Source organism: Saccopteryx bilineata, chromosome 3 (genome assembly GCF_036850765.1).
Source record: "Saccopteryx bilineata isolate mSacBil1 chromosome 3, mSacBil1_pri_phased_curated, whole genome shotgun sequence".
In the NCBI taxonomy this organism is placed as follows: domain Eukaryota; kingdom Metazoa; phylum Chordata; class Mammalia; order Chiroptera; family Emballonuridae; genus Saccopteryx; species Saccopteryx bilineata.
In genome coordinates this window covers 266,144,662-266,167,278 of record NC_089492.1, presented here as the reverse complement: position 1 = coordinate 266,167,278, position 22,617 = coordinate 266,144,662, and the positions used below count along the sequence as shown (strand labels likewise).

The window sequence follows — 22,617 nt, the reverse complement described above, 5'->3', positions numbered from 1 at the left end:
GGCCTCTATGCCTTAAAAATTGTAAAATTTCAAGTAAAGGTCTAGATTTTTTATCTTTTCTTGAAAAACTGTACTAATTCTAGTAATACTGGGTCCACACTTCCCTCTGGCAACCACCAGCGGGGCTTGAGGAGCAGCTGATCCCTTTAGTCTGGTCTTAAGTTCACTGGTTTGCCACAGCCTGTCCAACTTTATTAACATACGTCACCTGTGTGGTGACAGATCTGGTCCCTTCTTACACAGACGGGATGCTCACCGCCTAGGCAGGCCGTGTACTCCGGTCTATGAGACTCACACCTGTGTAGTTTCTAAACAGCCTGACTCTGGAATCGTCCTGGAACAGCTACCATTTCTCATCTCGTCTCTTCCTTTCATACTAAACATTTAAGATAAAAGGTTTTTGCTGGTATGTTAAAGGGTCCTTAAACTTTCTTGATTTTTAAAAAAAGTCAGATATTCTATGGACAAATCTGACTTTGGTAATAAAATACAGCAAAAACAAGCCTTAGGTGGGTGATCCAGCCGGCAACTCGAACTCTGCTGGGCAAGGAAAGACGGAGCGTGTTCCTTCCTACCTGCATCTCCACCACTTTCCCTTTGCTGCTGGGGCTGAGCGACCACTCGTAGCTGGTGATGCCATGGTCATCAGTGCTCTGGTTCCCGAACAGGGTGATGGAGTTTTGGGGCAGAGTGATCACTTGGTTGGGGCCTGCATTAGCCACAGGAGGGTAATCCACAGCTTTGTTCACGGTCAGGCTGGCAGTGGTGGAGTTGGTGGCTCCATCAGAGTCTACTACAGTCAAGCTGGCAGGGCAGAGAGAGGAGTACAATCAGGGATGGGCTTCAGTAAAAAGAACAAACACAGGAGGTCTGGAAGTCAAGGCTAAGAAACACCAAGGTGGCAGAGTTGCCAACTGCTAACTGATTCCTGCCATTCCTCTTGGAAAGGTAAATACTAGAAGCTAACACTAAGGGTTTACTGTGTGCCAGGCACTGTTCCAAGTGATTTAGAACTCAATAAATCCTCACAACAGCTCTGTAAGTCTTAATCTCATTTCATCCCTTATACACGAGGAGACTGAGGCAGAGAGAGGTCAGCAACTTGCCGAAGTGAGAACGGAATGGTATCGGAACGGGAATCCAGGCAATGTGCCCAGCGCCACCGTGCTCTGCAGCCTACACGTGTCTGAGCACTGGGACCTGTACAACCACCATCTGATCTGGCCCTCACAACAACATCAATCAATCTCACTTACAGGCGGCTGAGAGAGGCAAGGTAACCTGCCTAGCACTCCATCATGAGCTAAGACGCAAGTCCTGTTCTCTGACTTCCAAGCCCTAGAACCAGGTCTTAGTCCCTGGTCCCTATTCTGTGGGGTTCAAAGACACTGCGCTAACTAAAGCCTGGCCTGTAGCAAGCGCTGCTCCCACCAGCGTGCCTTGGCTATGCACCTGTCACAAGAGTGGACGTCCCGGGCAGGCAGCCTCTGGGATGGACGAGGGGTGCTGGCTGTGAGACAAGAGCCTGAAATGGAAATGAGTTCTCCTACGCAACAGTTCCACAGTTTGTGCCAGTGTGAAAGAGGATTTGAAAGAGACAAAAAAAAAATGTTCATTTATAAGAACAGGCTTTTACCTAAATGATGCCTTCCAGCTGAACAGCCTAAAGCTGCTCTTGCCACCTCAGAATGTGAGCATAAGCAACAAGGAGGTTTGGGCTCCTTCCATTTTGCTGACAGAAAGAGGAAAAGCATAGAAAAGACATGTCGTTTGTTTAACTTTCACCACCAGCCACACACAGAGCCAGACATCTGTGGGGTTTTATCCTGCAGTCTCACCTTTTTCCCACGGTCTGGGGGGGAATCTTTGGTATAATAGCCTTGAGAAAAAGAGCAAAAAACATCATACACACAGACATGCAAATCAACAAACACCGGAGGGAGAAATATCCACAGAAATTTCCCTCTATTTCCGGTTTCCTGTTGTTTTCCGTTTTTGTTTTATAAATATCCTACTCATTTCCTTTTTCAGAATAAAAGCAACTTATAGACAGGTGGCAAAGCAGCAGCGGCCCATTACTGACTTTCACCTCAGTCCCTGGCTTACACACAAGAATCCTGAAACCAAACAGCAGCTGACCACAGCAGTGGGAGAGTTGTAAAAGTGAGGGAGAGCAGACAGCGAGTGGAATCAGACTAGACCTTAATGCTAATCAAACCAGCCCCGTTGTTTCACAGACTGAGGCTTAGAAAAAAAGAATCACTTCCCAATACTCTATATCTACCAGAGGTGCTGCAGACTAACATCATGGTTAAAAGCTCAACCTGCCTGTGTGACCCTGGGCAAGTTACTTAACCTCTCAGTATCTAAATGTCCTAATCTATAAAATAAGAGTAATTATAATACCTGTTATAAGGGTTAAATGGGCTACTGCTTGCAAAGAGCTCAGAATAGTACTAAACACATAATAAATGTTCAAGAAACAGTAGTTACTATTGTTACTATTTTTAAAAAGATCAACCTAGCCCAGGCTAAATCTCATAAATGTTAAAATTCCTATATTATAAATCTAAGGTAAAAACCAATTCACATTTCCATTGTAAGCCAATGAGAAGGCTCCAACATTGTTGAATGGCAACTATAGGTACCTTTCATTCTCCTGAAGTCTTGAGTCAATGACAGCGCTATTAGGTCAGAACTTGAAGTTATTTACATTTTGATTGATTGATCAATTGATTGATTTTGAGAGAGAGAGGGAGGGAGGGAGAGAGAAACATCGATTTGTTGTTCCACTTATTTACGCATTCATTGGTTGATTCTTGTATTTGCCCTCACTAGGGGTCGAACCCACAACCCTGACAGAGATGCCTATTTATTTATTTATATGGTAGGTATTGTGATAGGACGTTCATCACTGTGTCTCTGCAGTATCTAAAACTTGATTAATCTCAGATCCAGTGGGGAAGACAGACACCCATGGATAAGCTGCTATACCTGGTAGGCGTCATATAGAGCAAAGAGTGCAATGTTCTCTCCTCTCTGGAGGCATCTCAGGGCCTCAGAGAACGCTGTAGGTCCCTACAGAGAGGCAGAACTCCAACAGATTGAGAAGGGCATTCAAGGGAGCATAAACAAAATACATATGGGTCAAGTCAAGGAATACAAGAGAATGAGCCCTGACACAGGGCTTAGAAAATCCACATTTCAGTTCTGTGTGACCTAAGAGAAGTTAGTAAATACACTGTGCCTCATTTTTCTCAGTATAAAATGAGGACAGTATCATGTACATATGGTGTTTATAGGATACAAGTGCTTGTAACATACAAAGGGTATTACTCTGGAGTCAGCCTCCCACTTTTATTAATCACATTCTAGAACAGGGATCGGGAACCTATGGCTCGTGAGCCAGATGTGGCTCTTTTGATGGCTGCATCTGGCTCGCAGACAAATCTTTTTTTTTTTTTTTTTTCTGAAGTTGGAAACGGGGAGGCAATTAGACTCCACATGCACCCGACCGGGATCTACCTGGCATGCCCACCAGGGGGCGATGCTCTGCCCATCTGGGGCATCGCTCTGTTGCAACCAGAACCATTTTAGCGCCTGAGGCAGAGGCCACAGAGCCATCCTCAGCACCCAGGCCAACTTTGCTCCAATGGAGCCTTGGCTGCGAGAGGGGAAGAAAGAGAGAGGAAAGAGAGGGGGAGGAGTGGAGAAGCAGATGGGCACTTCTCCTGTGTGCCCTGGCCGGGAATTGAACCCGGGACTCCTGCATGCCAGGCCAACACTCTACCACTGAGCCAACCGGCCAGGGCAACAAATTTTTAATAAAAAAAAAAGTTAAAAATATAAAACATTCTCATGTATTACAATCCATTCATTTCCTACTGCTCATGTTCATGGTTGCAGGAGGCTGGAGCCAATCACAGCTGTCCTCCGGGACACCACCAAATTTTTATTGGATAATGCCTAACGTACATGGGTCGTTGTATGGCTCTCATGGAATTACATTTTAAAATATATGGCGTTCATGGCTCTCTCAGCCAAAAAGGTTCCCGACCCCTGTTCTAGAATGTTGACACTGGTTCCTATAAGGACTATCTTTGAATCAAATTCTCCAAAAAGCCCAAATAGAGAAAGATCCTATAGCTCATATTCAAATAAATCACTTGTCAAAAGTAAAGATTTTGAGATATCATAAGTTAAAGAAGCATCTCCCAAAGGGAACAGGCAAGATGGCATTCTAGTTTTTTATTCTAGATTTTTCTTGAGGAAAGGCAAAGGAAGATGGGAACTTTCACTTAATGACAGAAACCCTGAAAACATGTTTGAAGATCTGCCAGGTAAGTCTGTGTAAAGGACTAATTGTGGTGGATTCTGATCTGTTATGCGAGGACTTCTGCCCTAAAAAGTTATTGCTGTTGTGACCACAATCACCATAGGGCTCAGAGAACCAATGGAACCACATGCTATATTTTCAACCAACTCTACAGTGAACTTGGTACTTGGGTTTTATATTTTTATATATTTCCTGTGAGAATGCAAAACCCACAAGAAAAAAAAATTGGCCAATGGTAAACTTGAAGGATCCTAATTTACCTGAAAGTGTAGTTCCCAGGGACAAGCTTGCTTAGTTTTAATATGGCCGTATCTTCAGAAATCTTCTCTTCTCTCAGAGGTCCTTTAAGTTCTTCCCAATGGTACCTGATGATTTTATCATCATCAGTGCTTTCTTGACCATAAAGAAACATAGGTTACAACATGAGAGTGCTGGGTCTCATCATTTATCTAGTTTACACAAACCAGGGCAACTACCTAGAGATTTGAGGCTAGGAAAACTTCACAAAATTACAGACTATCTCTGCAGAGTGTTGCTTCCCTAGGAATATTGAGTCATTCTGCCTCTCTATGAATAGTCCAATGCACAGTTTTCCAAGGACTGCAACACAGGCAACCTCTGGTTAAAATGCTACTGTATAAAAGAAAGGAAAATAAAAAATTCTTAAATGCATGAAAAGATACTCAACCTCAGTTAAAAGAAATGCAAATTTAAATTACATTTGAGATACCATTTTTAAACCTATCAGATTGATAAAGACCAAAGTTTTATAACTCTTTAAATGGGGAAAGGTGTGGAGAAAGAGTCCCTTTCATACATCATGGTGGAAACATGAATTGATACAACCTCTATAAAGATCAATTTGGCAAAATTTACCTTTGTCCCTGCAATTCCTCTTCTAGGAATTTATCCTACAGATATCCTCACACATGTGTTAAATGTCATCTCTCTGAGATTATTCATGGTAATATTATTTATAATAGTGAAAGACCAAAAATAATCTAAATGGCCACCAATAGAGAATGACTGAAAACAAGTATATATTCAAACAATGAAAATATACATCCAGACAATGTTGTTCTTATTTACTTATTTATTTATATTTTTAATATACATCTATGTAATGGAAGGTTATTTAATCGTTAAAAGAAAAAAAGAATGAAGTGTTCCATATTTTGATTTAGAAAAATTCGCCAACATACAGAAACAGGCATTGTACATAGCAGTGTGCATAATGTTTTACCATAAAGACTGTATATATATCTTTTTATATATGCATAAGATATCTGGAAAGATACAGAGAATAACAGCATTGATTGTCTGGAGGAAAACTGGATAGTCTGGAGACAGGGATGGTAGTGATTCTTTTTGCTGTATACCTTTACACATTATTTAACTTTGACCTATTCAAAAATATAAAATAAAATGGTATTGTATGAACCTTGTCTACCACTCTCTCAAGTGCTTCTTCCTGTTCTGTCTCTTCCTTCTTGACCTGCTATTCTTCTAGCCTCTTCTTCTTGTCAGACTATCTTCATGGAATATTTAACACTGCTAGAGATTCCTCTGCAGAAGCAGTGACTACCTCTGCCCAAAACCACTGTTGTTGCCAGGGTAGTCAGGGTAACAGGGCCTTCACGGGTCTCAAAAGAACCCAAGCAAATACTGGTGAGATGATAGGCCTGAAATCTCCTGCACACACAGCGCCAGGATCAACGCAACGGCCCAGAAATCCGCTCCTGTCCTCTGAGGGGAAATGGGAGCGAGCCCAGGCAGGGCGGGAGCTCCTCGAGTCTCTCCTGGAGAAGGCTGACCAGAACCCTGTTAGGCAGCAACAGTTGGGGGAGAGCCCTCAGTTAAGACTCAGTTACTTATCTTGTCCTGATAGAAAACAGCTATGTTTCCATAACTGAGAATGGCAACTCCATCTAAGAAAATTTAAAAACCAACAAGTTTCAACTAAAGTAATGCTAAAGACATGAATAATCCCACTTTCTTACAGTCGCAGGACAGAAATACCACCTCAAACAAGCCGCATGGGGCTTTTAAATAGGGCATGTTTGGTTTTCCCTTCCTAATCAGTAACTTCAGATGGTTGGTCTTCTCATACTGTGGTCGAGAACCCTAAGCAAAATGCAGACATAGCTGGCCCAAATCTTCTACCAGAGGACGCAGTGAATGCTATTCTAAAGCATCATGCCTTGGTAAGTACTCACGGCTGCCGTCAATGATTGTAGAAGTGGTTGGCAGAGAAACCTCCTGAAACTGTGGTGATACAATGGCCACAGGAGGCCGATTCTTACGAGGCTCTGCAAGAAAATGACCCAGAAGAAATTTAAAAAAGGGCCTTGAGCCTGACCTGGGGTGGTGCAGTGGGATAAAGTGTCGACTTGGAACACTGAGGTCGCCGGTTCGAAACCCTGGGCTTGCCTGGTCAAGGCACTTATGAGAGTTGATGCTTTCTGCTCCTCCCCCTTATCTCTCTCTCTCTCTATCTCTCCCCTCTCTGAAAATTGAATAAAAGTCTTTAAAAATAAATAAATAAATAAATTTTAAAAATAAATAAATAAAAGAAGGGCCTTGAAAATTATAGGAGGAGCAGGCCATATCTAGGTAAATTATAAATGTCTCCATTACATAACTGGTGGGTAAAGCACATCAAATGCAAAAGTCACAAGACCAGGTTGGCATTCTAACATAAGACAGCTGGGAGTATTAAAATCTCTTCCAAATCTGACTATTCCCAAGGCCACGCCCTGTGCAATCTTTCCTGCTCAGTGCTATCTAGGTCATGAAAGGTGCTACAGCAGCAAGTGACTGCTTTCTGGCAGGCTGGCCAGAGGTGGACAACAAAAAAGCTTTGTGCACTAAAAGCTTTGGCAAGCAAGCTATCCCTTGGCACAAGACTGTGTTGAGAAGATTATGGGTAATTTTCCAACCACCTATGAGCTGATTATGTGTGAGGTGACTAGGCCAGAGTGTTGAAAAGGCCACAGACCACTCTGGCCCACCTGAATGACTGTGAGCCCCATAGCCTTTTCTGTGAGAAATGATCAAATGGTCTTTATACTAAACACATTTTTTTTTTGTATTTTTCTGAAGCTGGAAACGGGGAGAGACAGTCAGACAGACTCCCGCATGCGCCCGACCGAGATCCACCCGGCAAGCCCACCAGGAGCGACGCTCTGCCCACCAGGGGGCGATGCTCTGCCCCTCCGGGGCGTTGCTCTGCCTCGACCAGAGCCACTCTAGCGCCTGGGGCAGAGGCCAAGGAGCCATCCCCAGCCCCCGGGCCATCTTTGCTCCAATGGAGCCTTGGCTGCAGGAGGGGAAGAGAGAGACAGAGAGGAAGGGGGGGGGGGGTGGAGAAGCAAATGGGCGCTTCTCCTATGTGCCCTGGCCGGGAATTGAACCGGGTCCTCCGCACGCCAGGCCGATGCTCTACCGCTGAGCCAACCGGCCAGGGCCCTAAACACATTTTTAAGAAAGAGAAAGAATTACCTTGGCTACAGATTCAAGGAATTAAAAGAAAATCTATTATCAACAGAGACAGGAAACAGTATTTAGAATTTGTACCAATGTATGTGCCACTTGCCAACTTCCCCCAAATTTCTCTGAAAAATAAAACAAGATACCTTGCTATCACACTGTAATCTACTGATCACTGAAAAAAGAATGACAGTTTGGGGTCCAAGGTTAAAGTGAACTGGCAGGGTTACAATGAGGAAGTCTGTGAGCAAAGGCTCACATTTCTGGAAAGAGATCAGAAAGGGCCAGCTACTTGGCTGGTTCTCCCACAGAGTTTCCTAGGCTCCTGGCTTTCTTGTGTTTCTTAATGACAACACATGGTCTTCTCTCAGCATGACCCACTTGGAGAAGTAGTCCTCAGGTAGATATGCTATTGCTCAGGCCACACTGCACCATGGGTCATGTTTCTTAGGTTTCCCTGCCCGACAAAGTGTTCCAAATGGAACCTAACTATGTACTTTGCCACCTTCACTTTTTGCTACGTTAAATTAGGAATTGCCCAAAAACCGTATCACAAAAAAAGAATCAGAATTTAAGACCCCCAAAGTCTGGCCTGACCTGTGGTGGCGCAGTGGATAAAGCGACGACCTAGAAATGCTGAGGTCGCCGGTTCGAAACCCTGGGCTTGCCTGGTCAAGGCACATATGGGAGTTGATGCTTCCAGCTCCTCCCCCCTGTTTCTCTCTCCTCTCTGTCTCTCTCTCTCTCCTTTCTAAAATGAATAAATAAAAATTAAAAAAAAAAACCCAAAGTCATCTCTATCTTCTTGGGAATCCTGCAGAGGGAGCAATGAAGACACAGGGCTGAGAAACATACCTGGTTTTACTGTCACATTCACATAGCCTTCCCCATGGGAATTCTGACCAGCTACAATCACTTTGAATTCATAGAGGCCTGGAGTGAGCTGCGGAAAGTACAGATCTTATAGTCAACTGCAAAGACTATAATACTTAAAATCACACATATGTGAACTCTCCCATGCTGCACTCTCCTCTTCTTGTACTGTTTGCAAAATGGAAAAAGTAAACTAGCTGAAGAGATTAAACAATGAATTATAAACTAAAAAAACATAGCTTTTAATGTGAATCTTATTACTAGCTGACTCTAGAACAGAAGGGATTTCAATATCTCTGTACTCCCATTTTCTTTTAAGAAGAACATTAAGGGCCCAACCATCCTATTTCACACAGTTATGAAATTAAAACAATCATCTCTGCAAAGAAAAATATTTTGTAGAAATACCAAATAGCTCCCAAATATCGGATTATTTCTCCCTCCTGATTTTCACTAACTGTATAAACATAATATAAAAGAAAAAGTAATCACCCAAAATCCCACTGTCCTAACAACACATCAATTAATCATATTTCTCTTATTTCCTCCCAATCCTTAACCATACAAAAAATAGTTTTAAACAGTTCACTCATTCAACACACACATTTATTGAGAACCAATTATGTACCAGCCATTGTCCTAGGCCAGGGACTGGAGATGAGTAAGACAGATCCCTGCCTTCCTATGTCAATGGTATTTAGGGTCTAGCTAAAATCAAAGTGCATGTCAAACATTTTATTGTTCTTTTTTCCCCATTCATTTAGCATGAACACTTTTGCAACTATAACAGTCTTTTTAATAGTCATTTTAATGGCTGCAGACTAGGAGATGAATAAATGTGCCATAATTCATGTAAGCATTCCACATTGCCGGCTATTTGAATTGTTTCCAAATTTTAACTATTATAACTAATATTATGATGACATCTTTTGGGCAAATGGATTTTTTTTTTCTTTTGAATTATCTTCTTTGGGTAAATGCTAACTGACTGCATGTAGCATGTTTGACCACTTCCTTCTTCTCATAATGCTCTCCCTTTCTTCGCTTTCACTTCCCTGCCCACTCCTCACTTCCTTCAGTTTCCTCTTTCCTATAATGACAGTGTCCCCCAGGGTCCCAAACAAAACCCATTTATTTCTTCACTCTACATACTCCCTCTGGATGATCTCATCTATTGCCATGGCTTCAACTGTCACCTCTTTGAGGTTGGTATGCAAATGTGTAGACCTGTATATATCCTGATCTCCAGCCCCAACCCCTTATTGGGAACCTGCACTCCTGTTTCACAGGAACCTCAAACTCACTCTGTCCAAAAATGAATTAATTAATCATCTGCAAACCTCCCCGCCAAACCTGTTCTTCTATCTGTGCTTCTCATTTTAGTGAATGTCACCACATTTGCACCAACATCCACTCAAGTGCTTAAGCCAAAGGCTAGAATTATCCTAGACTTCTCTTAAACACCTTCACCCAATTAATTGATGACCAAGTCTTATCAAGTCAACCTCCATAACATTTCTCCAACCCAATCACTCCTCTCCATTCACACTGCCCTCCCCTAAGCGTTTAACCACTCACCATAGCAATGTTAAAAGCATGGGTTGGGGGAGATCTTTAGAGATAGAAAGTTCAAGTCTACCATTTAAACACTTTGTGAACTTTGGCCAAACCACTTTATTTTTCCAATTTTTAGTTTGTCATTTGTAAAATATATATTAGTATCTAAATCTCAGGGTTGTTATGAAGACAAAATGAAATAATTGCATAAAACAATCAGCACTGTTTCTAACATATTGTATGAGTTCAATAGGTGGTTTTCATTTTATGTATTTACTTTTCTTAAGCTATTATCACCTCACACCTACATTTGTCAATAGATTCCTCACTGGTCTCCCTAGCTTGAGTCTGACCTCCTCCAATCTATAGTCAGGGTGATCTTTCTAAACTGAAAATCCGAACATGTCTTTCTGTTGCTTAACACCTTTCAAAGCCTCCATGTTCCCTCTGGGTCAGAGTTCAAGTCCTTACAAAGGCTCTGCAATCTGGCATCTGCATCTCTCCAGCTTACTTGTGCTATTGCTCTTTTCACACCATAGGCTCTAGTCAGGTTGAAACACATATAAATCCCTTTCCCCCACATTTTCTAATACATGGACATATTACCTCCTCTGCCTACAGTATTATCACTCTACCCTTTACCTAGTAAGTCAATAACCTTTCATGACCCAACTAAGCAAACTCTAAGAAATCTACTCTAACTCTTGGGGTTTCAATACCCACCCTGCACTGACCTAGTACATTCCATGTTATAATTACCTGTTTCCAGTCAATATCACCTACTAGACTCTGTTGTCCTTGAATGCTAAGTTTCAATTAACTCACTGGTAAATCCCCAATGCCTGCTATATAACTAGTGTACAATAAACTGTGGAGGGAGGGAGGAAAGTTAACTGCTTGACCATGTAAATTTTCATGGATTTTAATAACTACACTGAGTCTCAAAAAAAGACTGAGCCAGCCTGACCTGTGGTGGCGCAGTGGATAAAGCGTCAACCTGGAATGCTGAGGTTGCTGGTTCAAAACCCTGGGCTTGCCTGGTCAAGGCACATATGGGAGTTGATGCTTCCTGCTCCTCCCCCTGTTCTCTCTACCTCTTTCTCTCTCTCTCTTTCTCTCCAATAAAAATGGATAAATAAAATCTTTAAAAAAAAAAAAGACTGAGCCAGTTTACACAGCCAATTTACATGTGGCCACAAATAACCTAGCTTTTCTACCAAATTCTAAAATCCTTATGTTACCCTTAAAAGCTGCATTTGCAGCTATCACCACTATGTTTATACAGTCTTCTCATCATAAATGAAAATTTGAGAATTATATACTAACAAATATTGGATGTCAGTCAAAACTTTTGAAGGATTCACTTCTGAATCCTGCTGAAATATTGTTCCTGACCTAAGTGTGGACAGAAAATTCTATATTATAAATTTTTAAAAATATTCAGCACCTCGATCCCAGCCCTGCAAATGACAGGAGGCAAATTCACCTTGGACAGTTTGAGGAACTGCGAATATTTCCCTTCCATTTCTCCACTGTAGTCTTTAGGGTGAGTAATCAGTTGCCAGTCGTAGGTGTAGTTTTCTCCTATAGAAAGGCAGTTACAAAAATCATCAAAACACACACCTACACACAAAGAGGGCAGCCACACAGCCTGCCAATAACAAATCTCTTCTAAATCTTGACATGGCCTTAATTTCTAAGATTTCACCCCAAAGCCTGTAGGGAAACCAAACATCTGTGGAGAGAAATGGTCGATTCTGCTGACTCAGCTACAGTCAGGGCTTCCTCTACTTTCTCCCAGCTATGCTCAATCCTGCCCCACACCCAAAATACCACGTTTCTCATGGTGTGGCATCCCAATGAAAGTTCATGCCCTACCAACCACTACAGATGAACTCATTGGGAGTAAAGGCCATTTTCTTGCAAAACTTCTTTTGCAACAAAGAACAGCAATAACTTCTAAATAACATGGTTCAAAAATAGCTTTTTACAGAGTGCGAACAATGCTCGTCTCACTGAGGTCATCATATCCTGGTGAGTTAAAAGAGCTTCATTCCTGCTGAGCTAAATAACACTCTGCAGAAGATGGTAGGGGATGGCCCACTTAAAACAGGCCCCACTGAAATTAATTAAGCTCAAATGAAGCATTCCATGGTCTTCATCTGTAGCTCAGACCATATGCCTAGGTAAGGAAAGGACAGAATGCCATTATCTAAATGGAATCCCTTCCCAGTAAAACCGGTCTTAAATTTGGGGGAACAAATGCATGTCTGGCTAGGGAAGAGTGGGGTTGATAGAAAGATGTAGTTTAATTTACCATCCAAAAGTAAAAAATAAAAGGAAACATAAAAAACCTGAAATGCTTAGTAGAGTATGGTCATCTTTTTCATATTTCACAAGTTCAAAAATTAAAGTTATCACACAAAACCCAATTCCAACATAGCCTTCATCTTAAAACCAGATTTTCTTGTAAGCCTGCGGTACAGATCTATTACTTTTCCTTCCTCTCCAAAGCTCAAGTTTTCTTTTGGCCAGTTGTCAGCCCAGGCCACTCTCACAAATGGACACACAGCAGTCAGGTGGGACTGCTTAGCTGGAGAGAAGCAGCAGTAGGACTGGTGCAAAGAGATGACATTTCTTCCCACTGTAACTGGACATTTTCTTCCACACAGAAAACAGATCCGCACTAGTTTGGGAAGTGACAATTTCACAGTATCTAAGGCTAACAACACAAACTTCCAAAAAGGATAATATTCCTAGGACAGAGAAGCTCAGGGGATGAAATACACCCTACAGCCAGAAATTTACCCAAGGGCAGGAACAACTAAGTATGGGTCTGTTCCAGAAAATGCTGGTTTTAATAATTTAGAACAGTGGTTTAAACTGTGCCTCCAAACCCTGGAGGGATCCTGAGAGGTGCTTCAGGGGCTGCCACGGGAAATGAGGACAATGAAGAGCAGGCAGAGCTGGTCCTACCTCATTGTCCCCAACCTTTGAAAGTTTGAAACCATCCACTTCATGTATCTGATTAAAGATTGAACAACCTGGGGAATGGAGAGTTGAAAATAATCTGTTTCTGAACTGATGTGTTTTGGATTACTGACCTACAAGGTAATATTAACTCACAGAAATGTATGAGCACACAAGTTAGAAAACAGCCCAGCATATCTTTCACCAAAGAGTGGAAACAATGGCAGCTCAAGGCAGTTAGTTCTTTCCTCACCTCTGTCTTCAAAGACCACCAAATCCATTCACCTTAACTCACCACCAGAGAAGGAAAGGAAAAAGCTTCTCCAGGGAAAGGAGGAATGGGTTCACAAGGAAAACTCAATTTGAGGGCAGAAATATAGAACAGAGAGGGCATTTAGGTTTCAGAAAAGTGCTTTTTGCATAAAAATACTATTTGATATTAGGCCCAGAAAGCAGATATATTCTATTGGAAATGTGTATACCCAAAATGGAAGAACCCTTTCCTGAATTGAGTATGGCATTCCACTTGACTAACCTCATAAATGATGGTAATATAGACCCAACGAAATCATTTTTCATCAAAGCATGCTTCACTTCATTTCATAGATAGTCTTAAGAGAATAGGTTTGTGATTATTAAGTCAAACTCTGGTATATTAACATATACTTCAAAGGTGAAAGAGATGCTCATATTACAAATGTTTCCTTAAACAATGAATTAATCATCCCTTATTTTACATATTTTGTATATTTTAATTTTATATATTACATTAGGCCTGTCTTGTGTTTGTTTTGTTATTGAGGGGGGGAGGTAACAATTTTATAGTGGCAGTAGTCTTGAATAATTTCTCTACAAGTTCTGTATCTGCTACTTACTAACTGTTTTGGCCAAAATAAAGAGGTCAACCTAAATTTCAGTTTCTTCCTCTTTTAAATGGGTGTATAATACAACCTACATTTAATGAACATCAGCTATATGCTAGACCAGGCATGGCCAACATACGGCCCGTGGGCTGTATCCGGCCCGAGGAATGAGTTTATGCGGCCGTGATTAAATTTTTAATATTCTCCGCATGACGCACTGTGGAAATGAAATAAGTGGTACTTTTAAACCATTATACATAAACTACGATATCTAACCATTGTACAACAATGAAAGTTAAAAATCTCAGCTACTCAGAAGCGGAAGCGTCTTTGATTATTGGAAATCGAGATATTTAAGAAGAGAGTGATACACGGAAAAGAATTCTGCGTTTGACTAAATCTAGGGTTAACTTCCAATAATTGGTCGAATGGATTTGCGATACTTCTTTATTTTTATTTTTTTTATTACTATTTTTTTTTTGTATTTTTCTGAAGCTGGAAACGGGGAGAGACAGTCAGACAGACTCCTGCATGCGCCCGACCGGGAGCCACCCAGCACGCCCACCAGGGGCCATGCTCTGCCCACCAGGGGGCGATGCTCTGCCCCTCTGGGGCGTCGCTCTGCAGCGACCAGAACCACTCTAGCGCCTGGGGCAGAGGCCAAGGAGCCGTCCCCAGCGCCCAGGCCATCTTTGCTCCAGTGGAGCCTTGGCTGCAGGAGGGGAAGAGAGAGACAGAGAGGAAGGAGGGGTGGGGGTGGAGAAGCAAATGGGCGCTTCTCCTATGTGCCCTGGCTAGGAATCGAACCTGGGTCCCCCACACGCCAGGCCGACGCTCTACCGCTGAGCCAACCGGCCAGGGCACTTCTTTATTTTTAAAAAAATTTCATTATAAAGATTTACAACTTCTGTACTCGTCTGTGCAATTTTTATAAGCAATTGAATAATGGAAATTACGGAAATTTAAAAAAGCTTGCCAAGGATTATTTAGTAATCTTCAGCTCAACTTGTATTTGTGAACAAACTTTTTCTTTAATGAATCTAAATAAAAGTACAAGATCAAGATTGAATGATTTACATTTGGAGGTTGTGTTAAGAATAGCTACTACAAGTATAGAGCCAGATATTTTTTAAAAAATAGGCGATGCAAAGCGCCTCAATACGTCACATTATTTTTTTTGTTAATTTGTTGTACTAAATTACTTACATTTATTCATAAACAAATTACATAATAAAGTTTTGTTTACTTAAATGAATCATTTTTGTATTTAACATTTTTTAATTTTAATATTTCGTCCGGCCCGTGAAAAAAGTTTTCTTTCTAATCTGGCCTGGGGGCAAAAATTGTTGGCCACACCTGTGCTAGACACTGAAGCGGGTACCTTATATACCATTTCATTTTGCCCTTAAGGTAGCCTAATGATATAGAAATCATCTTGATTTTACTGAGAAAGAAACGAAAACTAAAAGAAGTTAAACAACTTGCTTAAAATCATTCAGCCAATGACTGGCTGAGTTGAGATTTGAACCCAGCTTTATATTAAAGCCTATGATCTCAAACTTTATATTATATTGCCTCTTGTATCACATAAATATTTATGCACGTGCATGCTCTCTTCTATTCCAACAGGATTGTTGCTATAAGTGAATGAGTTAAGGTATGTAGATATCATTATAAATTAAAACATTGCCCAAATGTAAGGAGATGTTTTACCTTTAAGTGGTTCTTGGAGAACATATGCATTTAACTGAACTTCATTCTTAGGGAGCGTTATCTGGACACTCTCTCCAGCAGATACCACCAGTTCCTTTATAACTGCAAACAAACAAAATATACACGAGATAAGAAATGAGATCCAAACTATCTCATTTCTCTCTTTCCTTTTGTGGTCAAATTTCTTTTATAAACAATATTCAGTTACTATCTTCATTTTCTCATTATTTATCCACTGTAATCACCTGAAATTTTATTCTGCTGCCACTTTTCCACTGAAAAGGGTCTTTTGAGGTCATTAGCAAACTGCTTCTTAGCAAATCTAATAGCTGTTTCTCGGCCCTCATCCTTCACCTCTGTGGTATCTAATATAGCCGACTGCCTCCATGTTAAAATTTTTGGTTATCATGACACCACATTATTCTACTTTTCTTCTTTTCTAAGTTTTTATTAACTATGATTGATCTTTAAGCTCTCTTTATCGAGAGCTCAAGACACAGAGTTCAACTCTGTTTCAAGGGTCATCTTCATGCTGATAAATAACTTTTATTTATTTACTTTTTTTTTAGTGGAGGGGATACATCAACTGAGCTATTCCTAGTGCCTGAGGCCAACACTCAGACCAATTGAGCTATCCTCAGTGCCCAGAGCCAACACTCGAACCAATCAAACCACTGGCTGTGGGAGGAAAAAAGGGAGAGAAGGGGAGAGAAGCAGATGGTTACTTCTCCTGTGTGCCCTGACCAGGAATCCAACCCTGGATGTCCATACACTGGGTCAATGATCTATCCACTGAGCCAACTGGCCAGGGCCAATTACTTTCTAAATAAAATACACACATGCCTGATCAGGCAGTGGCGCAGTGGATAGAGCATCGGACTAGGATGCAGAGGACCCAGGTTCGAGACCCCGAGGTTGCCAGCTTGAGTGTGGGCTCATCTGGTTTGAGCAAAGCTCACCAGCTTGGACCCAACGTCGCTGGCTTGAGCAAGGGGTTACTCGGTCTGCTGTAGCCCTCCGGTCAGGGCACATATGAGAAAGCAATCAATGAACTAAGGTGTCACAACAAAAAACTTATGATTGATGCTTCTCATCTCTCTTCGTTCCTGTCTGTCTGTCCCTATCTATCCCTCTCTTTGACTCTCTCTGTCTCTGTAAAAAAAAACCCAAAAAAACCCCAAAAAACAAAAAAAATAAAATACACACATGAAGTTCCTAAAAGAGGCAAGTACAGATCATAAAGCCAGCCTTAATTTCCATTTCAATTGCTATAACCATAGACTTAGATTATTCTAAGAATCATCATTGTTCTTCCCTGTTAGCTCTCCCCACTCTAATCCATTCTGTCTTCCAAAACACCCACCATCATTAGTTTTTCTAAAGTACTCACCCACCATGTTACTCTCCTATTCAAGACCCCCCCAAACACACCATGTTTAAGTCCAAACTCATAACCTGGTATTAGAGAACCAGTATCATCTGATCAAACCATCTCACTCTTCCTACCCAATTCTGTCTCTAATTATATTCATTTTCCCTCTTGTGTTCCCACTGAAGTCTATGCTTGGGGATTTGGCTAAAGCTATTTTCTTCAATTGGAATATAAGCTTTCTTCATTCTAAATACAGTACTTTGTTTTTAATTTAAAGCCACTCTTCTCTCCAAGAAATCTTCCTGGACCATTTCAGTTCAAACTTTACTTCTTGAACTACTTTGACATTTTTGGAACACCACATCAGCTAATAGCTATATATTGTCTTTATACTATTCACTAGCTATTTCAAACATGTTAGGGCTTCTCAACCCTTGGCAGTTGGGGCTAGTTCTTTGTTGTGGAGAAAATTGTGCTGTGTACTCTAAGATGTTTAGCAGGATCCCTGGCCTCTACCTCTTAGATGTTAGCAGCACCCCTCCTCCATAGTTATAACAACAAAAAATGTTCGCAGGTTGTTGAGAAACACTGATTATATAAATCTTATTTCTCTGACAATAACTGTTCATTTGGTATGAGACCTTGGGACCAGAGAGAGAGCTTAAAGCAAACAACTGGCTAGTCCACCTACATTTCAAGCCTGGAGGCGAGAAAGCTTCCTAGGCAAATATGAAATTTGATGTTTGTCTGCCTAAGAACTCTGAATGCACTTGGGGAGAAACAAAACCATCTATTATGGAAGCTTCACCATTTAGACACCCCAGGAGGTAGAATAAGAATTCTCTGAAGTGACTTGCAAAAAGAAAAAGGAAAAGAAAAGAAAGAAAGAAACCATTATACTCAGAGAAAGTATAATGGACAAAAATGCAGTATAGCCCAAACCTTCCACAATTTCACAAAAAATTAGACATTTTCTCTGAATAAAAAAGTTACTTTAGTGCCAACAGAATTGAAACCCTAAAATTTCATGTTACATTACCACCAAAATAAAGATCCTTGGAAATTAAAATTTGGCAAAAAATAATTTTCACTGGCTTTGCTTTATCCTGTTGACTTTTTTAGGGGTATCCTTGATTAACCATTTCCTCCTAATAACTTACAACAGTACTCATGAAGCACAAACTTGTTAAGGCAACATTCTACGTATAAATCTCCTTCCTATGGGTTACTTTAAAAAATAAAGATGCTGGGCCTGACCAGGTAGTGGAACAGTGGACAGAGCGTTGACCTGGGACGATGAGGACCCAGGTTTGAAGCTCTGAGGTCACTAGCTTGAGTACAAGCTCATCTGGCTTGAGCCCAAGGTCGCTGGCTTGAGCAAGGGATCACTGTCTCAGCTGGAGCCCCGCATTCAAGGCACATATGAGAAAGCAATCAATGAACAACTAAGATGCCGCAATGAAGAATTGATCCTTCTCATCTCTCTCCCTTCCTGTCTGTCCCTTTCTGTCTTTCTCTCTCTTGCTAAAAAAAAAATTAAAATAAAAAAATAAAGATGCTGTTAAAATCAGAGAGATAAATATCTGACCTACAATCAACCATTCAGAAGGCAAATAGGTGCACAGATCGAACTCTGGCCTCTTGTTTGCTTGATTCCTTGAACATCACTTAATTGAATCATTTGCCTTGCAGGCACAGAGGAATCTGGCTCTGGAAAAATGAACCTTATAAATTCCCATAGACTAGGGCCTGTTGATAAAAGGATTGAGAGCCCCAAATCCTATGATTACAGGGACAGTTACACTATTATTTTTTCTCTAACCTGCAGAATTAAAAGGCCTCCCTCCTTTCTTTCCACTCAAAGGAACATTTTGATTAACTGTTCTACTTTTCCATCCTATCTCCATGGGCAGAAGCAAAGGTCCTCACCTGGATATGGTGTTGAGGTGCTTTGGAAAGAGGTGTGGAGAGTGGGGGTAGCATAACTGTAGGAGGGAGTCACTGGCAGAGGGAGAGCAATCTGAATATTCCCAGAGCTTTTTGCTTGCTGAGTGCTAGGCGTAGGACCCAGATCCTCTGACGTCTCAGGTTGGACTGATACCTTCTTTGACCAACCAGGAATCTCCCCAGCCAGATCTGTGGTTAGGGGATTGGAAATTGTAACTGCCTTGTGGACCTAAAGAAATGCAAAAATTCAATTGAGTAGGCAAAAGTTATACGGCCTGTTTTTTAGGTTATGTCTTATGAAATAATTGCACATTAAAATTTTTTAATGCAAAACTGTCTACAATATTGAAGAAACTAATCTCACCACCTAAATTGGTATGAAAATGTTGATATAAATCTTCCTAGTCTTTTTTTCTATGCACAGAATTTTGCTTCAAACAAAATAATAATCATACTATGTACAGTATTTTTATCTTCTTTTCCCACTTAACATTTATATTTAATCTTTCTACAAATACTTATTTAAGCACCCATTATGGAATAGGTCTTCTGGATCCAAAATATAAATAAAACAATCACTGTGTTCAAAAGTATACCATCCAGAGAGAGAGAACTTAAAACATAGTAAGAAAACATGGTAAACATGTCCATAAAAGTTATGATGAATCAAAGAAACAGAATCTGAGAGTATTTAGCTCCTCTTTCAGTGAAAGGAAGCATGTGAAGAAGGATGGTTTAAATAAAGGTTTTCTGAAGAGGGAGAGTCCCAAGCTGAGTTTTAAAGGGTAAAACAGTTGTTTGCTAGACAAAAAGCTGCAGTGACAGATAAATATAGGCACAAGAAATTATTTTAACATGGCATGTGTTGGGAACTGAGAGTCAAGCAAAGTGAGAGGCAAGAAGTAACAAGAGGGGCCCTGGCTGGTTGGCTCAGTGGTAGAGCGTCAGCCTGGCGTGCAGGAGTCCCGGGTTTGATTCCCAGCCAGGGCACACAGGAGAGGCGCTCATCTGCTTCTCCACCCCTCCCCCTCTCCTTTCTCTCTGTCTCTCTCTTCCTCTCCTGCAGCCAAGGCTCCTTTGGAGCAAAGTTGGCCTGGGCGCTGAGGATGGCTCTGTGGCCGGCTCTGTGGCCTCTGCCTCAGCCGCTAGAATGGCTCTAGTTGCAACAGAGTGACGCCCCAGATGGGCATGCCCGGTGGATCCCGGTCGGGTGCATGCGGGAGTCTATCTGACTGCCTCCCCATTTCCAACTTCAGAAAAATACAAAAAAAAAAAAAAAAAGTAACAGAGGGTGAGCTGGAGAGATAGTCAAGGGCTAAAGAAGACAGTATATGCTACTTTAAGTAGCCAGTTAATGGTGAGCTATTAAAAGGTTGTATGCTAGGAAGTGACACGGTCAGGTTTCTATTTTAAATGAATCATTCAGGTTATGCCTAGTTGTATGGGTTTGAAGAAGACATGAGCAGGAATACCACTTAGGAGGGTAGTGTGTTCATCCAAATGAGAAACAAATGTGGTGGTATAATTTTTTTAAAAATCAAGTTAACTGCCCTGGCCGGTTGGCTCAGCGGTAGAGCGTCGGCCTAGCGTGCGGAGGACCCGGGTTCGATTCCCGGCCAGGGCACACAGGAGAAGCGCCCATTTGCTTCTCCACCCCTCCGCCGCGCTTTCCTCTCTGTCTCTCTCTTCCCCTCCCGCAGCCAAGGCTCCATTGGAGCAAACATGGCCCGGGCGCTGGGGATGGCTCTGTGGCCTCTGCCTCAGGCGCTAGAGTGGCTCTGGTCGCAACATGGCAACGCCCAGGATGGGCAGAGCATCGCCCCCTGGTGGGCAGAGCATCGCCCCATGGTGGGCGTGCCGGGTGGATCCCGGTCGGGTGCATGCGGGAGTCTGTCTGACTATCTCTCCCTGTTTCCAGCTTCAGAAAAATGAAAAAAAAAAAAAATCAAGTTAACTGAAGTATAATTTATATAAAATTAGCTGCACACATTTAAAGTGTACAGGTCGCCTGACCTGTAACCTGGAATGCTGAGATTGCTGGTTTGAAACCCCAGGCTTGCCAAGTCAAGGTACATACGAGAAGCAACTATGAGTTGATGCTTCCTGCTCTTCCCCTCCTTCCTCTCTCTCCTCTCTCTGTCTCCCCTCTCTCTAAAAATCAATAAATAAAATTTTCAAAAAAAAGTGTCAGGTCAATGAGTTCTGATAAGTGTATATACCCATGTAACCGTACTCAAGAGAGAGAATATTTCTATCTACCCCAAAAGTTATTAGAAGTACTTACTGCTAGTATATATAAGTATCTTGAACTTTATAAGAAACTGTGAACTCTTATCCAAAGTGGCTGTACCATTTTGCATTTCCACCAAAAATGTATGAGAGCTCCAGCTGCTCCATAACTTTGCCAATACTACTTGGTATTCATCTTTAATTTTTTGTCATTCTGATGGTATCTTGTTGTGATTTAATTTGCATTTTCCTAATGACTAATGAAGTTAAACATCTTTTCATGGTGTTTATTGGCCAGTCATATATTCTCTTTGGTTAAGTTTATTCAAATCTTTGTTCATTTTTTTTGAACTTAAGGTATAACTGACATGCAAAAAACTGATCATATTTAAAGTCTACAATTAGGTAAGTTTTCATATATGTGTATACCTATGAAACCATCACTATATAATCAAGAAAATGAACATACCTACCACGTCCAAAGATTCCTTATGCTCCTTTATAATCCCTCCTCCTCCCACTCACAAGCAACCACTGCTCTGCTTCCTGTCACTATAGATTAGTTCGCATTTCCTAGAATTTTATGTAAATGAAATCACAGCCCTGGCTGGTGGCTCAGTTGATAGAGCATTGGCCTGGCATGTGGACATCCTAAGTTTGATTCCTGGTCAGGGCACACAAGAAAAGTGACCATCTGCTTCTCTCCCCCTCCCTCTCACTCTTCCCCTCCCGCAGCCAGTGGTTTAATTGGTTTGAGCATAGCCCCTGGCACTGAAGATAGCTCTGTTAGTCCAAGCAGTCAACCTCAGGCACTAAAAATAGCTTGGTTGAGCCCTGGCCGGTTGGCTCAGCGGTAGAGCGTCGGCCTAGCGTGCGGAGGACCCGGGTTCGATTCTCGGCCAAGGCACACAGGAGAAGCGCCCATTTGCTTCTCCACCCCTCCGCCGCGCTTTCCTCTCTGTCTCTCTCTTCCCCTCCCGCAGCCAAGGCTCCATTGGAGCAAACATGGCCCGGGTGCTGGGGATGGCTCCTTGGCCTCTGCCCCAGGCGCTAGAGTGCTCTGGTCGCAACATGGCGACGCCCAGGATGGGCAAAGCATCGCCCCCTGGTGGGCAGAGCGTCGCCCCAAGGTGGGCGTGCCGGGTGGATCCCGGTCGGGCGCATGCGGGAGTCTGTCTGACTGTCTCTCCCTGTTTCCAGCTTCAGAAAAATGAAAAAATATATATATATATATCTTGGTTGATTCAAGCATCGGCCCAGATGGGGTT

At 41.8% G+C, this 22,617-nt stretch overlaps 1 protein-coding gene across 5 annotated transcripts in view; it reads right to left on the bottom strand.

Moving 5' to 3' along the window:
* KIAA0319L (KIAA0319 like) overlaps positions 1–22,617 on the bottom strand; it is a 105,699-nt gene that overhangs the window by 25,098 nt on the left and 57,984 nt on the right. For all 5 annotated transcript variants that reach the window (XM_066269702.1, XM_066269703.1, XM_066269701.1 and 2 more), the window contains exons 4-10: positions 19,103–19,349; positions 15,802–15,903; positions 11,742–11,839; positions 8,681–8,768; positions 6,553–6,645; positions 4,597–4,729; positions 576–804 (exon numbers count right to left, since the gene is read on the bottom strand). In XM_066269702.1, the coding sequence (XP_066125799.1) occupies positions 576–804; positions 4,597–4,729; positions 6,553–6,645; positions 8,681–8,768; positions 11,742–11,839; positions 15,802–15,903; positions 19,103–19,349 (990 nt within the window). The remainder of the gene's footprint in view (positions 1–575; positions 805–4,596; positions 4,730–6,552; positions 6,646–8,680; positions 8,769–11,741; positions 11,840–15,801; positions 15,904–19,102; positions 19,350–22,617) is intronic.